This window comes from Pseudophryne corroboree, chromosome 2 (genome assembly GCF_028390025.1).
Source record: "Pseudophryne corroboree isolate aPseCor3 chromosome 2, aPseCor3.hap2, whole genome shotgun sequence".
NCBI lineage: Eukaryota > Metazoa > Chordata > Amphibia > Anura > Myobatrachidae > Pseudophryne > Pseudophryne corroboree.
This window is the reverse complement of record NC_086445.1, coordinates 361669043-361689971: the sequence shown is the minus strand read 5'-3', so window position 1 is coordinate 361689971 and position 20929 is coordinate 361669043. Positions and strand designations below refer to the sequence as shown.

The following is a 20929-nucleotide window of genomic DNA, read 5'->3' as shown; positions in this document are numbered from 1 at the left end:
GCCAGCCCGAGAGGCTGGGGAGCAGTCACACAAGGAAAAAATTTCCAGGGAGTGTGATCAAGTCTGGAGACTTTTCTCCACATAAATATAGCTAAGGGTAAATTTATAATGCTCTAAGCTTAGCAAGACCTCTGCTTCAAGGTCAGCCGGTATTGATCCAGTGGGATAAAACATCACGGCAGTCGCCCACGTAAATAGACAGGGCGGCACAAGAAGCAGGAGGGCAGTGGCAAAAACTGCAAGGACTTTTCGCTGGGCGGAAAATCATGTGATAGCACTGTCAGCAGTGTTTCATTCCGGGAATGGAAACTGGGAAGCAGACTTCCTCAGTAGGCACGACCTCCACCCGGCAGAGTGGGAACTTCATGGGGAAGTTTTCCACATGATTGTAAACCGTTGGGAATTACCAAAGGTGGACATGATGGCGTCCCGTCTGAACAAAAAACGGGACAGGTATTGCGCCAGGTTAAGAGACCCTCAGGCAATAGCTGTGGACGTTCTGGTAACACCGTGGGTGTACCAGTCGGTGTATGTGTTCAATCCTCTGCTTTTCATACCTAAGGTACTGAGAATTATAAGACGTAGAGGAGTAAGAACTATACTCATGGCTCCGGATTGGCCAAGAAGGACTTGGTACCCGGAACTTCAAGAGATGCTCACAGAGGACTTATGGCCTCTGCCGCTAAGAAGGGACTTGTTTCAGCAAGTACCATGTCTGTTCCAAGACTTACCGCAGCTGCGTTTGACGGCATGGCGGTGGAACGCCGGATCCTAAGGGAAAAGGCATTCAGGAAGAGGTCATTCCTACCCTGGTCAAAGCCAGAAAGGAGGTGACCGCACAACATTATCACCACATGTGGCGAAAATATGTTGCGTGGTGTGAGGCCAGGAAGGCCCCACGAAGAAATTTCAACTTGGTCGATTCCTGCATTTCCTGCAAACAGGAGTGTCTATGGGCCTCAAATTGGGGTCCATTAAGGTTCAAATTTCGGCCCTGTCGATTTTTCTTCCAGAAAGAATTGGCTTCAGTTCCTGAAGTCCAGAAGTTTGTCAAGGGAGTATTGCATATACAACCCCCTTTTGTGCCTCCAGTGGCACTGTGGGATCTCAACGTAGTTCTGGGATTCCTCAAAACACATTGGTTTAAAACCAGTCAAATCTGTGGATTTGAAGCATCTCACATGAAAAGTGAACATGCTCTTGGACCTGGCCTGGACCAGGCGAGTGTCAAATTGGTGGTTTTTTTCTCAAAAAAGCCCATATCTGTTTGTCCATTCGGACAGGGCAGAGCTGCGGACTCGTCCCCAGTTCTCTCCCTAAGGTGGTGTCAGTGTTTCACCTGAACCAGCTTATTGTGGTGTCTTGCGCCTACTAGGGACTTGGAGGACTCCAAGTTGCTAGATGTGGTCAGGGCCCTGAAAATATAGGTTCCAGGACGGCTGGAGTCAGGAAAACTGACTTGCTGTTATCCTGTATGCACCCAACAAACTGGGTGCTCTTGCTTCTAAGCAGACTTTTGCTAGTTGGATGTGTAATACAATTCAGCTTGCACATTCTGTGGCAGGCCTGCCACAGCCAAAATATGTAAATGCCCATTCCACAAGGAAGGTGGGCTCATCTTGGGCGGCTGCCCGAGGGGTCTCGGCTTTACAACTTTGCCGAGCGGCTATTTAGTCAGGGGCAAACACGTTTGTAAAATCCTACAAATTTGATAACCTGGCTAAGGAGGACCTGGAGTTCTCTCATTCGGTGCTGCAGAGTCATCCGCACTCTCCCGCCCGTTTGGGAGCTTTGGTATAATCCCCATGGTCCTTTCAGGAACCCCAGCATCCACTAGGACGATAGAGAAAATAAGAATTTACTTACCGATAATTCTATTTCTCGGAGTCCGTAGTGGATGCTGGGCGCCCATCCCAAGTGCGGATTATCTGCAATACTTGTACATAGTTACAAAAATCGGGTTATTATTGTTGTGAGCCATCTTTCAGAGGCTCCGCTGTTATCATACTGTTAACTGGGTTCAGATCACAGGTTGTACAGTGTGATTGGTGTGGCTGGTATGAGTCTTACCCGGGATTCATAAATCCTTCCTTATTGTGTACGCTCGTCCGGGCACAGTATCCTAACTGAGGCTTGGAGGAGGGTCATAGGGGGAGGAGCCAGTGCACACCACCTGATCCTAAAGCTTTACTTTTTGTGCCCTGTCTCCTGCGGAGCCGCTATTCCCCATGGTCCTTTCAGGAACCCCAGCATCCACTACGGACTCCGAGAAATAGAATTATCGGTAAGTAAATTCTTATTATTTGTTTCGCCGAAAACCGCTCCGAAATTGTCAGGGTTTTTTTATGAGTGAATTAAGTGAAGAACATGACTTTAACCCTATCCCAAATGATTTTAGTAAAAAAAAAAAAAAAAGGGGATTTTTAAAAAGAAATTCTGTAAACATCGAAACATCGTTCGGGGACATCGCGACCATCGGAACATCGCGACTATCACGGTTTCATTTTGAAAACCGGGACAGCCTGCAGGTATGCAGGGGGGGTTCTGGGGGTAGCTTGGGAGGGTTCATTTACTCTCCCCAGCGGCTGCCATTGTCTGCAGCCACTGGAGGGGGGGATCCTGCCGTGCTGACCGATCAGCAGCACGGCATACACAGGGGGAGAGTGCAGGGAGGCAGAGGGACCTTCCGGTCCCTCTGACAGCAGCAGCGGAGGGAAGTTTCTCTTCCCTGCCACTGCTAACACTCTCCATCTGACTGGTCGCATCCTGTGCGACCAGGTCAGATAGAGCACTTGCAGGCATGGTCGCATCTGATGCGACCATGCCAGGCAAGTGGTTAAGGACAATATTATCTCATACCTCCTAACATCTGGACTACTTGACCCAGGACTCCTGTGTATGCAGAAGACGCTCTTGTTCAAAAGGGGTGTGCGACTTCACAGGAATACTGTGCGCGTGAGCCACGTCTCTTTTCCAACACTGTGGGTGCATGCCCAGCATTCTGGGAGCTGCTGGCATGCCCCCATCCCCCTCTCCTGGCATGAATAGGCGCTGTGTTAGCACCTCAGTCAGTTTGATTTGACTATCTGTGCTGAGCCATGGATATAGACCGCTTTTGAGAACCTCTGCTGTAACGTATAAAAATCACTCATACTGTATGTCATAAACTACACTGTTCAAAGGTGTGTACACACGGTGAGATTTATCCTTGCGATTTTGACTATATAGTCAAAATCGCAAGAAAAGTTAGTGCAAATAGCACTGTTAGCTTGCGATACCTATGCACACTCCTGGTTCGGTATCAGGCTAGATATACTGTGCAGCCAAGTCAGTCTTGACTATATAGTGTACTATCTAGTAAAAAGTATAGTCAAAATTGGCACTTAGTCAAAATCGCACATACTCAAAATCTGGGCTCTGGGGAGTTCAAGGGAAATCGTATAGTCAAAATCGTATAGTCAATATCTCTCTGTGTGTATGCACCTTAAGGGACAATAAGCCCACTCCTCTGCTTTTTTTAAAAATTTTATTTCACTAAGCGCAGATCCCACAGCACATGCAGGCTGCCTCTCCTAGTTTGTCTTTGTCTGGGGGAGACTGAAAGGCAGTCTTGTGTCATGATGATGATGATATGAGACCAATAGCTCTTCCTAGTACCTTTCTCCAAGTCGCAGAAAGAGATGAGGAAGAGCAGAAGCAGGTATGTGCAGCCCATTCAGTGTCCCATAATAATAATAATATATAATTTGGAAAAAATTTTGGCAATACACCGTCTGCAACGATAAGATGGCCATGTTCCTAGGTTCTGCCCTATATACTCTGTTGCAGTCAATATCTGCACTCTGTTGTGCATGCAGTTAAGATCTGATTCGGCTATAGCGATGCGCGGCCCTTTCGCTATGGGGTGTACACACGGAGGGATCAGTGCTTAATTTCTAAAAGCGATCTAGACAGATCACTTAGAAAATAGGCTGATATCGCTCCGTGTGTACCCCCCTAAGAAAAACCCACCCTAAGTGGAAGGGCAAATTTTACTGGTCGTACATTGGAAGAATGTTAGTGTATTTTGTGGTACTAATCATTAAGGGACAGAAAAATGTACCGTATAAGTCGACCCGAATATAAGCCAGGCACGTAATTTTACCACAAAAACCTGGGAAAACTTATTGACTCGAGTATAAGCCTAGGGTGGGAAATGCAGCTCTAGACGTACACAGCCCCCACAGTGCCAGGTATGCCCCCCCCCCCCCCCCCCCCCAAGTGCCAAAAACGCTTCCCCCAGTGAAAGTAACAACTTACCAACCCCGCTCCGGCGCTCCCCCGCAGTCTTGTGATGGAGGGACACGGAGGGCACAGCGTGCGGCTCTCCTGTGTCCCTCCGGCGGCAGCGGCGTGTGTGTGTTAAATGAAGTGCCGATTCGTGAGCCAATCAGAGCTCACGAACAAGTACTTCATTTAATAGACCCGCCGCTGCCGCCGGAGACGCAGGAGGGACACAGGAGAGCCGCACGCTGTGCCCTCAGTGTCCCTCCTTCACAAGACTGCGGGGGAGCGCCGGAGCGGGGATGACTGACTCGAGTATAAGCCGAGGGGGCTTTTTCAGCACAAAAAAAAGTGCTAAAAAAGTCGGCTTGTACTCTAGTATATACGGTATGTTAACTTGAGGATAAATATTAAATAACACAGGAGAGCAGTGACCGTACAGTGAATTAGATTATGTGGAAACAGATTAGTACTGTGGACTTTAAAATGATGTGCAGAGGCTTTTGTAGTTGCGTGATCTTTGTAGTTGAACAGGAGGAGCACATGAATTACTGCGGTTAATGCAGTAATCTATTTACCTCCTAGAGATTTTGTTTTACATATTCCGCTAATACACAGAGGCCTGAATCGGCCATTTATGTACTGTATATAATCAACACATTTATAAAAGTTTATTTACATCTGTCTTTAGCATTTTCCCCATGGTTCTGGACCTTATGCCTGGCACAGCCGTGACACAGCAAGAAGTATGGTGGAGATGAGGAATGGGGAAGCTTCCCTATGCTTTTCATTCACATCTTCTAGAGCAGGCTTTTTCAACCAGTGTGCCGTGGCACACTAGTGTGCCGCGACCAGTTGCAAGGTGTGCCGCAGAGCCAGAGCAGCTTCCTGCACCTTCAGAGTGAACTGTTGGCCCGGTCTCCTCTTAAAGGACCAGTCATACTCTGGCCATGACCTATGCCTTGAAAATTATGTGATATCATAGGTCACAGCCGTCGCGTCTCACCACCCAGCCAGCCCACCCGCCTGCATACACATCTTCCAGTTCCCGCCTGCATACACAGCTTTCCTTGCCCACCCACATCCACACCTGCCCGACCGCCCGCTGCTCAGTATTCGCAGAACTCCACTATGAACAGCCCCCGCCACCGAGGGACAGGGAGGAGGACAGCTGAAAATATTTATTTTATTTCTCCTGTGGGGAATAATAGTATTTCAATAGAATTTATGTGGGGAGAATAAGAATTTATGGGGGGGGGAACAATGTGAATAATTCATGTGGGGAGCAATAGGATTTATGTGGGGAGAAATGTGATTGATTTATGTTTGGAGCAATAGGAGTTATGTGGGGAGCAATGTGTAGGCCAATGTATGTGTGGATTTTTTTTTTTTTACTGTGAGGTCCAATGTGTGTGTTTTTGTTTTTTTCTGTGGGGAACTGATGGTGTGCCTTGGCAATTTTAAAATATTGTTCGGTGTGCCGCGAGTAAAAAAAAAAAAAAAAAAGGTTGAAAATCACTGTTCTAGGGTAATGGGCAAGATGCATATTGTACTCTTTCCATATCTTGCCTCCACTGAATCCTGGCTTGTGCCCTGATCAAGTGAGCAGAGTAGCATCCCTCAATGTGTCAACTGAATTCTTTTGTAAATATTCCTGCAGAATGAAAGTGCTTTGCCTAGTACCCCTTAGGTCAGGCCTGGCCAACCTGTGGCTCTCCAGCTGTTGTAAAACTACAAGTCCCATCATGTCTTGCTACAATTTTGCTATTAGGGAATGCTAAAACTGAAGCATGCTTGGATGTATAGTTTCACAACATCTGGAGAGCAACAGGTTGGCCAGGCCTGTCTTAGCTGATGTCTGAATCTTTCCGAATCGGAACTCTCCTCTGGATGTAGTGGCAAGGTGACATGTTGGCACTGACACTTAGACATTTATAACTACTGCCGGCATGTAAGGAACAGTCGGTGGGTTGCATGAAGGAAGTTTAAACTTGTTTGGCAAACTAATGTACCCATTACACCCACTGGTGCTGTTAAGTACTAACACATGCTATTGATAGCTCATATTATATGATATCCCTGAGTAGCTCAGCAGGGTATGCAGGAGCGGTCTGTGTGCTATAGTGTGGCCAGAGAGGGGAGGACCCTGGCTGTTATCCTACTCGGGGAGTGGCCCTGGCTGCTGTCCTGTGTTCAGTAGCAGGCACACTGCTTGCCTCTACTGTGGTATGGAAAGTAGCTGGTAAGCTTGGTGTACTGTTCAGATCACTTGGGCTATACACTGTATAAACATTTTTCACTATAGCCTTTTGCTGTTGTATATTTTCTCACTATTCTAACTGGCAACATTTGGGAGATGCTTGTGCTGGCATGGTCTTTATGCTATGTTTTGGGGTTTTCATTTGACTGGATCTCTGCATATGTTATTTAGATTGATCTGAAGTCGGGGACAGACTGGGGGCATGAATCAGCCCATGGCTCAAGTGGGCTTTGCTCGAGTCAAGGGAACCTGGTCTTATGGTACGCCACCATATATCTCTATACCAGACGCGGGATGGTTGGCAGATTAGGGCTGACCAAGCAGAAAGCCAGACCAGCCCATCTGACCATCGGCTGTTCTGGCATTTGCCAGATGGCCAGTGTCAGTTGTAAATGCAATAACACAGGAATAAAACCATGTTTTTTAAAAAGCACACCATCAAACATAAGTAGTTCTTAACTTTGCACCATTATGTGAGAGTGTAAATGCCATGAAAAACAGTAATGTACTTTCTTATTTAGTTTTGGAGAGATCCTTCTCCCTGCGTCCAACACGCCCATCAAAGGATATGGAGAATATCTTCCAGCTGGTGAGGAATGTCATCCCCCCGCTTACTTCTAAAAAGCACAAAGGACAGGATGGAAAGATTGGTATTGTTGGAGGCTGCCAAGAGTGAGTACATCCCTATGAGTGAGATTGGTAAAATTGCATATTAATATGTATTATAATTTACTTTAATTTCAATAATCTATTTTTGCTTTAGGATAGTTAAATCATGAGTAAATAAATGCATTGGGTATGGTATGCCGGCGCCTGGGATCCCGGCGGTCAGCATACCGACGCCAGGATCCCCGCAGGGGGGCAAGCGCATTGAAGCCCCTTGCAGGCTCGGTGGCTCGCTACGCTCACCACAGGTTCTATTCCCACTCTGGTTGTCATGGGAATAGCCCCTGTTAGCCGGGGTTCCGGCTGTCTGCATTGTCTGTGGTCGGGATTCCAGTGTCTGTGTTCTGACCGCCGGGATCCCAAATGCCGGCGTTTCAGTTAGATACAAGCTGTAATTTATATGCTTGCTTCCCTATTTTGTGGAAGAGTAGGACAAGAAATTGACAACAATTCTCCCTGATGAACAATATGGCTGGGAGTCTGGAAAATACATTTATTTAGAGAGAAGTAGCAGATGCCAAAAGTGTATCTATGCTCTTACTGTAACTGGATGACCCCCTAAAGTTGAGTAAGAATCATCTTTTGCTCCAAGAAATGGTGTGACACTGTTGTGCAGCAGGCATGAGGGCTCACATTTTGTGGTCTAGTTCTGTCACCTGGGCTATTTAGTTACATGTACTAAATACACCTTCATGGACACCTGGCACCATCCTATTGCCTAAATATGTTACTCCTCTGTCACAATATAAGAAGACCTTAATTCCCGACCTTCTCAATGCAGCCAAAGTTACTGTTCCTAAAAGCTGAAAGCCTAGGGCCTAATTCAGATCTAATCGCAGCAGTAAATTTGTTAGCTAATGGGCAAAACCATGTGCACTGAAGGGGGGGCAGATATAACATGTGCAGAGAGAGTTAAGCCCCGTACACACGGGGGAGATGTGTGCTGAGGGATCTAGTACAGACCTCTCAGCACACGTCTCCCCCCACTCAGCGCGATGTGTGGCGTGCAGGGGAGCCGCTCACTTCACACAGCAGTGAAGTAAGCGATCTACTGGATTTGGCATGCATGCATGCCAAATCTAGAATCAGCAATAGAGACGCGTGGTTGCCGCTCATCGCTATGGGCATACACACGGAGAGATCCGTGCTAAATTTCTAAGCACTCTATTCAGATTGCTTATAATTCAAGCATGGATCTCTGTGTGTACCCCCCTTTAGATTTGGGTGGGGTGTGTTCAAACAGACATCTAAATTGCAGTGTTAAAATAAAGCAGCCAGTATTTACCCTGCACAGAAACAAAATTACCCACCAAAATCTAACTCTCTCTGCACATGTTATATCTGCCCCCCTTCCTGCAGTGCACATGGTTTTGCCCATTAGCTAACACATTTTCTGCTGCTATCAGATCTGAATTAGGCCCTTAATCTGGATCCATGGACCGTTCGAGTAGATGTTAGTGTGTAACTGTAGAAAATCTGCTACGCTGCCTGTCAGACATATACCCCATATTGGTAGAAATAGGGTTGTGAATTTAGGTTTTCCCAAATTCAGAGGGGAGCTCCACTCTGTTAATAACTATTAATAACGAGCATTGTCCTAAAGACCAAATTGGCCAACATCACCTTAAATATTTTACAGGGACAAATAATGCAATATGTTGCATAGAAATACTCATTCACCATTTGTACCTACAGATGTAGTCCTGTTCAGCTTTGCCGCGATGCATCATGCTACAGGACATGCCAGGCTGCCTCTATTCACAGCTAGCGATCGCGGCATTCATACCTACGGACACGTGTGTGTGTCCTAGCCAAGGGCACAATAGTTGCGCCAGCTATGCCGTAATGCATACGCATTGCGCAAAGCTGAGTGTGGCTACATCTGTATATGTTGCCGAAAAAGTTGCCTTTCACCCTTTTGATCAGAAACCCCAATACACGCTCCCCACTTCTTCCCCAAGCATTGCTGAGACGATAAATCTAGCCATCTAATGCATTGCCACAGAGCTCTCCCACCTTCCTACAATCTGCCAGCTACAAATTATAATTAAATTTCTGATGACGAACCCGTTTTTGCAATAGTGGCCACGATAACACATGAATCCGGGATCTTATCCTAGATCTTTGTGTGTTTTCACATGATAAAAACGGGCTGCAATTAGATTGTCTGATTTAAAAACATTGGCCAAAAAATCGCTGTAAAGGTCTTTTCTTGTATCTGGCACAATTGAATTCCCTACTAAAAGTGAAATCTCATTTGGAATCTAATTTGCTTACATTATGGTTCAAAATGAAATACCAGAACACTATAAAGGGATTCAGTGTGATATGCCGGCGCTTGGGATCTGGACAGTCAGAATCCCAACGCTGGGATCCCGAAGCCTCCAATGCCGACAGGGGTGAGTTGGGGCTGTTCTCCTCTAACCCTCCTTTACTGCAGCCTAACCCAAACCTCCCCCTGTAGTGCCTAACCCCTAACCTCCCCGTGGCGGGGCCTAAACTCCCCTCCAACATCCGCATCCCCTATAAAGAAACCCTTTTTGGAGCTGATCATTTTAATTATATTTTTATAGAATGTTTTGCAGCTGCTTACGGAGTTGGCCACACTCCACACAAAACTACAATAAAATATTAGAGAAGCACCACATGCAATTCCGTACAGATTATAAAAATATATGTGCACACACCTATGTGAAACTTATACTCTAAATTACAAAAAAGGTTGTTTATTACAAAATATACTGTATATACTCTCAATTTGGGCAATATATTTAAAAAAAAATTCTTAAAAAACAAAAACAAAACAAAACTTTGCCTATAAGCATTATCTAATTAACAGCATGTTGGTAGTTTTTATTTTCTGATAAAATTCCAGTTTAGTTTATGCATAATATCATTGCTTCTAATCCATATGGATAACTGGCATAGCAATGCCACAAATATACCGTATATACTCAAGTATAAGTCGACCCGAATATAAGCCGAGGCACCTAATTTTACCACAAAAACCTAGGAAAACTTATTCACTCGAGTATAAGCCTAGGGTGGGAAATGCAGCTCTAGCCGTACACAGCCCTCTTACTGCCAGATATGCCCCCACAGTGCCAGATGCGCCAGATATGCCCTCATGCTGCCAGATATGCCCCACAGTGCCAGATATGCCCTCATGCTTCCAGATATACCCCACAGTGCCAGATATGCCAGATATGCCCTCATGCTGCCAGATATGCCCCACAGTGCCAGATATGCCCTCATGCTGCCAGATATGCCCCACAGTGCCAGTTATGCCCTCATGCTGCCAGATATGCCCCACAGTGCCAGATATGCCCTCATGCTGCCAGATATGCCCCACAGTGCCAGATGTGCCAGATATGCCCTCATGCTGCCAGATATGCCCCACAGTGCCAGTTACTTACCCATCCGTCGCTCCCGCGCTGTCTTCTGAAGGAAGGACACGGAGGGCACAGCGCGCGGCTCTCCTGCGTCTCCGGCGGCAGCGGCGTGTGTGTGTGTGTGTGTTAAAGGAAGTGCCGGTTCATGCACTTCCTTTAACACTCACACGCCGCTGCCGCTGAAGACGCAGGAGGGACACAGGAGAGCTGCGCGCTGTGCCTTCCGTGTCCCTCCTAAATACTGACTCGAGTATAAGCCGAAGGGGCTTTTTCAGCACAAAAAAAGTGCTGAAAAAGTCGGCTTATACTCGAGTATATACGGTAGTTGCAGTGTATCCTTGTTCATGTGAAGTCCAAATGTGTGCTGATATAATTACCACATTAGGTACGATTTAGCAGAATGTCCTGCACCTTTCTGATTATGTTTACGTTTTGTGTGACAGTGGTTAGGTGTTATGTGTTGTATGTTAGATGCATTAAGGCTTGATGAAGTAAAGGGCCCTACACACTAGCCGATCCGCCACCGAGCTGCTCGACGGCGGATACGGCCGACGAGCGACCCGGCGGCGGGGGGGCAGTGACGGGGGGAGTGAAGTTTCTTCACTCTCCCCGTCACCCGGCTGCATTGTAGTGCAGGCAAATATGGACGAGATCGTCCATATTGGCCTGCATGTACAGCCGACGTGGGACCAGCGATGAACGAGCGCGGGGACGCGCATCGTTCATCGCTGGAGCCTCCACACTGAAAGATATGAACGAGTTCTCGTTAATTTATGAACGAGATCGTTCATATCTTTCAAAAAAATCGGCCAGTGTGTAGGGCCTATAACAAACACCAGAAGCTGAACACCCAATGGGAGCTCTGATTATGAGAGACTGGTCCCATTATGTCATTTGACGTGTTTCGAATTCTAAAGTAAGACTTTGTTGGTGTTCTATAAAAAGTCTGTTCTTTATAACTAAACGTTTATCAGCTATAATCTGACTTGGTTCACATGGTTGAATTACTGCATGTTAATACACAGATAAATTACTTACAGTATCTAATAACAATTACACAGATACCAAAATAAGGCAGCGTATAGTATTGTAGATTTTGCACTTTATTTTCTTTTTTTAAATGAGGTATAAAATATGATAGATATAATTCCTGTACCAAGAAGTCTGTGTTTAAGTTATAGTGTTGCCTATTACATTGACCATAAATAATTGGAATTGGACTTAGACCACCAATCCAAGGCCCCCCTGTAAGTGTCCTGATGCACCCCAGGCAGTGGCGTAACTACTGCCCCCGCAGCCCTCGCGGTGGCTTGGGGGCGAGGGGCTGCGGGGGTGCCACTGACAGAACAGATTGACATGCGGACGAGCGTCCGCATGTCAATCTGCGGTCTCCTCTCCCTCCTTCCCTCCGCTGCTGCCTACTGTGTACGGAGGGACACGGAGCGCACATCACGCGCCCCCCTGTGTCCCTCCTGGCTCTCCCCCGGCCGGTCTAATAAAGGAAGTGCCGTTCGTGAGCTCTGATTGGCTCACGAACCGGCACTTCCTTTATTAGACCGGCCGGGGGAGAGCCAGGAGGGACATTGGAGAGGCGCGCTATGCGCTCCGTGTCCCTCCAACACAAAGGAGGGGGAGGGGAAGCAGGCACTGGGGGAGCATATACCTGGCACTGGGGGCATATACCTGGCACTGGGGGCATATACCTAGCACTTGGGGGGAATATCTGGCACTGGGGGGGGCATATACCTGGCACTGGGGGCATATACCTGGCACTACCTGGCACTGGGGGGGCATATACCTGGCACTGGGGGGGAAGCAGGCACTGGGGGGGAATATCTGGCACTGGGGGGGGGCATATACCTGGCACTGTGGGCATATACCTGGCACTGGGGGGGAATACCTGGCACTGGGGGGGAATATACCTGGCACTGGGGGCATATACCTGGCACTGGGGGGGAATATCTGGCACTGGGGGCATATATCTGGCACTGGGGGCATATACCTGTCACTGGGGGGGAATATCTGGCACTGGGGGGGAATATCTGGCACTGGGGGGGGCATATACCTGGCACTGGGGGGGCATATACCTGGCACTGGGGGGGGGCATATACCTGGCACTGGGGGGGCATATACCTGGTACTGGGGGGGGGGGCATATACCTGGCACTGGGGGGGGAATATCTGGCACTGGGGGGGGGGGGCATATACCTGGCACTGGGGGCATATACCTAGCACTGTGGGGGAAGATCTGGCACTGGGGGCATATACCTGGCACTGGGGGCATATACCTGGCACTGTGGGGGAAGATCTGGCACTGGGGGCATATACCTGGCACTGTGGGGGAAGATCTGGCACTGGGGGCATATACCTGGCACTGTGGGGGAATATTTGGCACTGAGGGGGCATATGTGGCACTGTGGGGGAATATCTGGCACTGGGGGCATATACCTGGCACTGTGGGGGAATATCTGGCACTGGGTGCATATACCTGGCACTGTGGGGGAATATCTGGCACTGGGAGCATATGTGGCACTGGGAGCACGGCCCTAGCAACAAGCACTACCCCCTAGCAACGAGCATGACACCCAGTGCATGAAACCCTTGGCAACGAGCATGACACCCTGAGCATGAAAACCCCTGGCACCGTGCATGGAACCAAGAGCATGAAACTCCTGGCAACGAGCAGGTAATTTAAAAGTAATTGGAAGCCTTACTGTAGAACTTAATGTGTAATGGGCATTACGGTGTGTGGTATACTATATCACGGGCATTGTGTGGTATGCGGTATAATGTCTCAGGGTCACTGCAGTGTTTGGCATAATGTATCACGGACATTGCGGTGTGTGTCATAATGTGTCAGGTGTCAGGCATTACGGTGTGTTGTATACTATATCACGGGCATTGTGGTATGTGGTATAATGTCTCAGGATCATTGTGGTGTGTGTCATAATGTGTCACAGACATTGTATGTGCTATAATGTATCAGGGGCATTGCAGTGTGTAGCATAATGTATAACGGGCATTGCGATTCCTGTCATAATGTGTCACAGGCATTACGGTGTGTGGCATAATGTGTCGGGGGCATTATGGTGTGTGCATATTGTGTCATGTGCATTATTGTGCGTGGAATAATGTCTAAGGGCCATTGCAGTATGTGGCATAATGTATACTGGGCATTACTATAAGGAGGAAAAATGACAAATAATGTAAGGGGCATGAATCAGGATTATTTTTCTTTCCTGTGGTGGCTAACGTCTGGGCGTGCAGGTTGCAAAACTGGGGTATAAGGTAGTCTTTTCCTGCAATGTCACGCCCCTTTACGCAAAGCCACGCCCATGTCAACGAAGCCACACACCCTTTTTGGCGGCGCGCACATATTTGTCCCTTTACTAGTGCCAATTATGGGGGGGGGGGGGGGGGGGGGGCGCGGCGCGCCGAAGGATTTTTTGGCTTGGGGGAGAAAAAATTCTAATTACGTCACTGACCCCAGGGTGCAACGGCACACAGTGTGAGAACCACTGGCATAGCCACATTGTAAGAATGAAGGGTATGAGTTTGGTTCAGATCCATCAAGCCATGTAGGAGCCTATGATGAACATACATACATACTGTGACTATAATTAGATACAGTCACAGCCAGTGTGTAAACCTGTAAGTTCTGTGTCTGACTGTATTTCATTGTTTGTTTGCATTTTTTTTTTTTTGGTCAGAAGGTGCACATTCATTAGTGCTCTGGACTTATTGTTAGTATCAATATGTGTGGGCTATTTTTATTGATACATTGTCTTCCATATGAGCCATGTACCTACATCCCCATGGGTGTGGAGTAAGGTGTGGGTCATGACACATTGTGTCAAATGGCACTCCCCTGTGACATCAGCTCCCTGGGGAACACGTGCCCTTTGGCTATCATGGGGTTCTTCTCTTAGTGTAATACATGAATGTGGTGTTCCTGATGAAAGCCCAATAAAGGAAATGTTATTCTTAAGGACACAGTGTATGTCTGAATGTGTCCACAAGTGCAGCCATCAGACTCTTTAACAAAGGGTCTAATACAGAGCCGAACACTTCTATTTCCATGCAAATAAACTACTATAGTTGTTGTAAATGTTCCCGCTTGGAGCGCCATTCCTCTCTGTCTGAATTCTCATTTTGTTCAGGCACCCAACTATTTGAATTTGATTTGTCAGTCATTAGTGTCCACCAACATAAGCTTTATTTATATATATTTCTCTGACGTCCTAGTGGATGCTGGGGACTCCGAAAGGACCATGGGGAATAGCGGCTCCGCAGGAGACTGGGCACAAAAGTAAAAGCTTTAGGACTACCTGGTGTGCACTGGCTCCTCCCCCTATGACCCTCCTCCAAGCCTCAGTTAGATTTTTGTGCCCGGACGAGAAGGGTGCATACTAAGGGGCTCTCCTGAGCTGCTTAGAGTAAAAGTTTAAAGTAGGTTTTTTATTTTCAGTGAGACCTGCTGGCAACAGGCTCACTGCACCGAGGGACTAAGGGGAGAAGAAGCGAACTCACCTGCGTGCAGAGTGGATTGGGCTTCTTAGGCTACTGGACATTAGCTCCAGAGGGACGATCACAGGCCCAGCCATGGATGGGTCCCAGAGCCGCGCCGCCGGCCCCCTTACAGAGCCAGAAGACTGAAGAGTTCTGGAAAATCGGCGGCAGAAGACGTCCTGTCTTCAATAAGGTAGCGCACAGCACCGCAGCTGTGCGCCATTGCTCTCAGCACACTTCACACTCCGGTCAATGAGGGTGCAGGGCGCTGGGGGGGGGCGCCCTGAGACGCAATAAAAACACCTTATATGGCAAAAAATACATCACATATAGCTCCTGGGCTATATGGATGCATTTAACCCCTGCCAATTTTTCCTTAAAAAAGCGGGAGAAAGGCCGCCGAGAAGGGGGCGGAGCCTATCTCCTCAGCACACTGGCGCCATTTTTTACTCACAGCTCCGTTGGAGGGAAGCTCCCTGACTCTCCCCTGCAGTCCTGCACTACAGAAACGGGGTAAAACAAGAGAGGGGGGGCACTAATTTGGCAGATAAATCTATACAGCGGCTATATCAGGGAAAAACACTTATATAAGGTTATCCCTGTATATATATATAGCGCTCTGGTGTGTGCTGGCAAACTCTCCCTCTGTCTCCCCAAAGGGCTAGTGGGGTCCTGTCCTCTATCAGAGCATTCCCTGTGTGTGTGCTGTGTGTCGGTACGTTGTGTCGACATGTATGAGGAGGAAAATGGTATGGAGGCGGAGCAATTGCCTGTATTAGTGATGTCACCCCCTAGGGAGTCGACACCTGACTGGATGGTCTTATGGAAGGAATTACGTGATAGTGTCAGCACTTTACAAAAGACTGTTGACGACATGAGACAGCCGGCAAATCCGTTAATACCTGTACAGGCGTCTCAAACACCGTCAGGGGCTCTAAAGCGCCCGTTACCTCAGATGGTCGACACAGACACTGACTCCAGTGTCGACGGTGAGGAAACAAACGTATTTTCCAGTAGGGCCACACGTTACATGATCACGGCAATGAAGGAGGTTTTGAACATTTCTGATACTACAAGTACCACAAAAAAGGGTATTATGTGGGGTGTGAAAAAACTACCCGTAGTTTTTCCTGAATCAGATGAATTAAATGAGGTGTGTGATGAAGCGTGGGTTTCCCCCGATAAAAAACTGCTAATTTCCAAAAAATTATTGGCATTATACCCTTTCCCGCCAGAGGTTAGGGCGTGTTGGGAAACACCCCCTAGGGTAGATAAGGCGCTCACACGCTTATCAAAACAAGTGGCGTTACCGTCTCCTGATACGGCTGCCCTCAAGGAACCAGCTGATAGGAAGCTGGAAAATATCCTAAAAAGTATATACACACATACTGGTATTATACTGCGACCAGCAATCGCCTCAGCCTGGATGTGCAGTGCTGGGGTGGCTTGGTCGGATTCCCTGACTGAAAATATTGATACCCTGGACAGGGACAATATATTATTGACTATAGAGCATTTAAAGGATGCATTTCTATATATGCGAGATGCACAGAGGGATATTTGCCGACTGGCATCAAGAGTAAGTGCGCTGTCCATTTCTGCCAGAAGAGGGTTATGGACGCGACAGTGGTCAGGTGATGCGGATTCCAAACGGCATATGGAAGTATTGCCGTATAAAGGGGAGGAGTTATTTGGGGTCGGTCTATCGGACCTGGTGGCCACGGCAACGGCTGGGAAATCCACCTTTTTACCCCAGGTCACCTCTCAGCAGAAAAAGACACCGTCTTTTCAGGCTCAGTCCTTTCGTCCCCATAAGGGCAAGCGGGCAAAAGGCTACTCATATCTGCCCCGGGGCAGAGGAAGGGGAAAAAGACTGCAGCAGACAGCCTCTTCCCAGGAACAGAAGCCCTCCTCCGCTTCTGCCAAGTCCTCAGCATGACGCTGGGGCCTTACAAGTGGACTCAGGCACGGTGGGGGCCCGTCTCAAGAATTTCAGCGCGCAGTGGGCTCACTCGCAAGTGGACCCCTGGATCCTGCAGGTAGTATCTCAGGGGTACAAATTGGAATTCGAGACGTCTCCCCCTCGCCGGTTCCTGAAGTCTGCTTTACCAACGTCTCCCACCGACAGGGAGGCAGTATTGGAAGCCATTCACAAGCTGTATTCCCAGCAGGTGATAATCAAGGTACCCCTCCCTACAACAGGGAAAGGGGTATTATTCCACGCTGTTTGTGGTACCGAAGCCGGACGGCTCGGTGAGACCTATTTTAAATCTGAAGTCCTTGAACACTTACATACAAAGGTTCAAATTCAAGATGGAATCACTCAGAGCAGTGATAGCGAACCTGGAAGAAGGGGACTATATGGTGTCTCTGGACATCAAGGATGCTTACCTCCATGTCCCAATTTGCCCTTCTCACCAAGGGTACCTCAGGTTTGTGGTACAGAACTGTCACTATCAGTTTCAGACGCTGCCGTTTGGATTGTCCACGGCACCCCGGGTCTTTACCAAGGTAATGGCCGAAATGATGATTCTTCTTCGAAGAAAAGGCGTCTTAATTATCCCTTACTTGGACGATCTCCTGATAAGGGCAAGGTCCAGAGAACAGTTAGAGGTCGGAGTAGCACTATCTCAAGTAGTACTACGACAGCACGGATGGATTCTAAATATTCCAAAATCGCAGCTGATTCCGACGACACGTCTGCTGTTCCTAGGGATGATTCTGGACACAGTACAGAAAAAGGTGTTTCTCCCGGAGGAGAAAGCCAGGGAGTTATCCGACCTAGTCAGGAACCTCCTAAAACCAGGCCAAGTGTCAGTGCATCAATGCACAAGGGTCCTGGGAAAAATGGTGGCTTCTTACGAAGCGATTCCATTCGGCAGATTCCACGCAAGAACTTTTCAGTGGGATCTGCTGGACAAATGGTCCGGATCGCATCTTCAAATGCATCAGCGGATAACCCTGTCTCCAAGGACAAGGGTGTCTCTCCTGTGGTGGTTACAGAGTGCTCATCTTCTAGAGGGCCGCAGATTCGGCATTCAGGACTGGGTCCTGGTGACCACGGATGCCAGCCTGAGAGGCTGGGGAGCAGTCACACAGGGAAGAAATTTCCAGGGCTTGTGGTCAAGCATGGAAACGTCACTTCACATAAATATCCTGGAACTAAGGGCCATTTACAATGCCCTAAGTCAGGCAAGGCCTCTGCTTCAGGGTCAGCCGGTGTTGATCCAGTCGGACAACATCACGGCAGTCGCCCACGTAAACAGACAGGGCGGCACAAGAAGCAGGAGGGCAATGACGGAAGTTGCAGGGATTCTTCGCTGGGCGGAAAATCATGTGATAGCACTGTCAGCAGTGTTCATTCCGGGAGTGGACAACTGGGAAGCAGACTTCCTCAGCAGACACGACCTCCACCCGGGGGAGTGGGGACTTCACCCAGAAGTCTTCCACATGATTGTGAACCGTTGGGAAAAACCAAAGGTGGACATGATGGCGTCCCGCCTCAACAAAAAACTGGACAGATATTGCGCCAGGTCAAGGGACCCTCAGGCAATAGCTGTGGACGCTCTGGTAACACCGTGGGTGTACCAGTCAGTGTATGTGTTCCCTCCTCTGCCTCTCATACCCAAGGTACTGAGAATCATAAGGAGGAGAGGAGTAAGGACTATACTCGTGGCTCCGGATTGGCCAAGAAGGACTTGGTACCCGGAACTTCAAGAGATGCTCACGGAAGACCCGTGGCCTCTACCTCTAAGAAAGGACCTGCTCCAGCAGGGACCATGTCTGTTCCAAGACTTACCGCGGCTGCGTTTGACGGCATGGCGGTTGAACGCCGGATCCTGAAGGAAAAAGGCATTCCGGATGAAGTCATCCCTACCCTGATCAAAGCCAGGAAGGATGTAACTGTGCAACATTATCACCGTATTTGGCGTAAATATGTTGCGTGGTGTGAGGCCAGGAAGGCCCCTACAGAGGAATTTCAACTGGGTCGTTTCCTGCATTTCCTGCAAACAGGACTGTCTATGGGCCTAAAATTAGGGTCCATTAAGGTTCAAATTTCGGCCCTGTCAATATTCTTCCAAAAAGAACTAGCTTCAGTTCCTGAAGTTCAGACGTTTGTCAAGGGAGTACTGCATATACAGCCTCCTTTTGTGCCTCCAGTGGCACCTTGGGATCTCAATGTAGTTCTGGGGTTCCTAAAATCACATTGGTTTGAACCACTCACCACTGTGGACTTAAAATATCTCACATGGAAAGTGGTAATGCTGTTAGCCCTGGCTTCAGCCAGGCGTGTTTCAGAATTGGCGGCTTTATCCTATAAAAGCCCTTACCTAATTTTTCATACGGACAGGGCAGAATTGAGGACTCGTCCTCAATTTCTCCCTAAGGTGGTTTCAGCATTTCACTTAAACCAGCCTATTGTGGTGCCTGCGGCTACTAGGGACTTGGAGGATTCCAAGTTGCTGGACGTAGTCAGGGCCCTGAAAATATGTTTCCAGGACGGCTGGAGTCAGAAAATCTGACTCGCTGTTTATCCTGTATGCACCCAACAAGCTGGGTGCTCCTGCTTCTAAGCAGACTATTGCTCGTTGGATTTGTAGTACAATTCAGCTTGCACATTCTGTGGCAGGCCTGCCACAGCCAAAATCTGTAAAAGCCCATTCCACACGGAAAGTGGGCTCATCTTGGGCGGCTGCCCGAGGGGTCTCGGCTTTACAACTTTGCCGAGCAGCTACTTGGTCAGGGGCAAACACGTTTGCTAAATTCTACAAATTTGATACCCTGGCTGAGGAGGACCTGGAGTTCTCTCATTCGGTGCTGCAGAGTAATCCGCACTCTCCCGCCCGTTTGGGAGCTTTGGTATAATCCCCATGGTCCTTTCGGAGTCCCCAGCATCCACTAGGACGTCAGAGAAAATAAGAATTTACTTACCGATAATTCTATTTCTCATAGTCCGTAGTGGATGCTTGGCGCCCATTCCAAGTGCGGATTGTCTGCAATACTTGTACATAGTTATTGTTACAAAAATCGGGTTATTATTGTTGTGAGCCATCTTTTCAGAGGCTCCTCTGTTATCATGCTGTTAACTGGGTTCAGATCACAAGTTGTACGGTGTGATTGGTGTGGCTGGTATGAGTCTTACCCGGGATTCAAAATCCTTCCTTATTGTGTACGCTCGTCCGGGCACAGTATCCTAACTGAGGCTTGGAGGAGGGTCATAGGGGGAGAAGCCAGTGCACACCAGGTAGTCCTAAAGCTTTTACTTTTGTGCCCAGTCTCCTGCGGAGCCGCTATTCCCCATGGTCCTTTCGGAGTCCCCAGCATCCAATACGGACTATGAGAAATAGAATTATCGGTAAGTAAATTCTTATTATATCTATCTATCTATCTATCTATCTATCTATATATATATATATATATATATATATATATATATATATATATATATATATATATATATATATATATATATATATATATATTTATGGTGGTCTATCCCGGGATCTGTTTTTTCAAGATAGATAGATAGATATATATATATCTTGAAAAAACAGATCCCGGGATAGACCACCGTAACCTGGAATAATGATTGCAAATGGATTCAGCCTCAGGCAAAGATTCACCAAATATAATCCAGGATTTGTTATATCCCTAGTATTTCCGCAACTACCCTAACTGTACAGGTTAAAGCAGATGGTATGATGCAGTTTGTTTCAAATAAACTTCTGTTTGTACCCAGGATTCCTGTATCTTAAAAACCTTTAAACATATTGAGAGGAATTCAAATCATATTCCGGGCGGCAGCCCCTAGATGGCGTCGAACAGAGATATTCAAATGT

The 20929-nt window shown here is 47.7% G+C and overlaps 1 protein-coding gene across 3 annotated transcripts in view; it reads left to right on the top strand.

The window, feature by feature from the left end:
• The window catches only part of NAXD (NAD(P)HX dehydratase), a 78433-nt gene that overhangs the window by 33979 nt on the left and 23525 nt on the right, over positions 1-20929 (top strand). For all 3 annotated transcript variants that reach the window (XM_063953171.1, XM_063953170.1, XM_063953169.1), the window contains one exon: positions 7045-7195. In XM_063953171.1, the coding sequence (XP_063809241.1) occupies positions 7045-7195 (151 nt within the window). The remainder of the gene's footprint in view (positions 1-7044; positions 7196-20929) is intronic.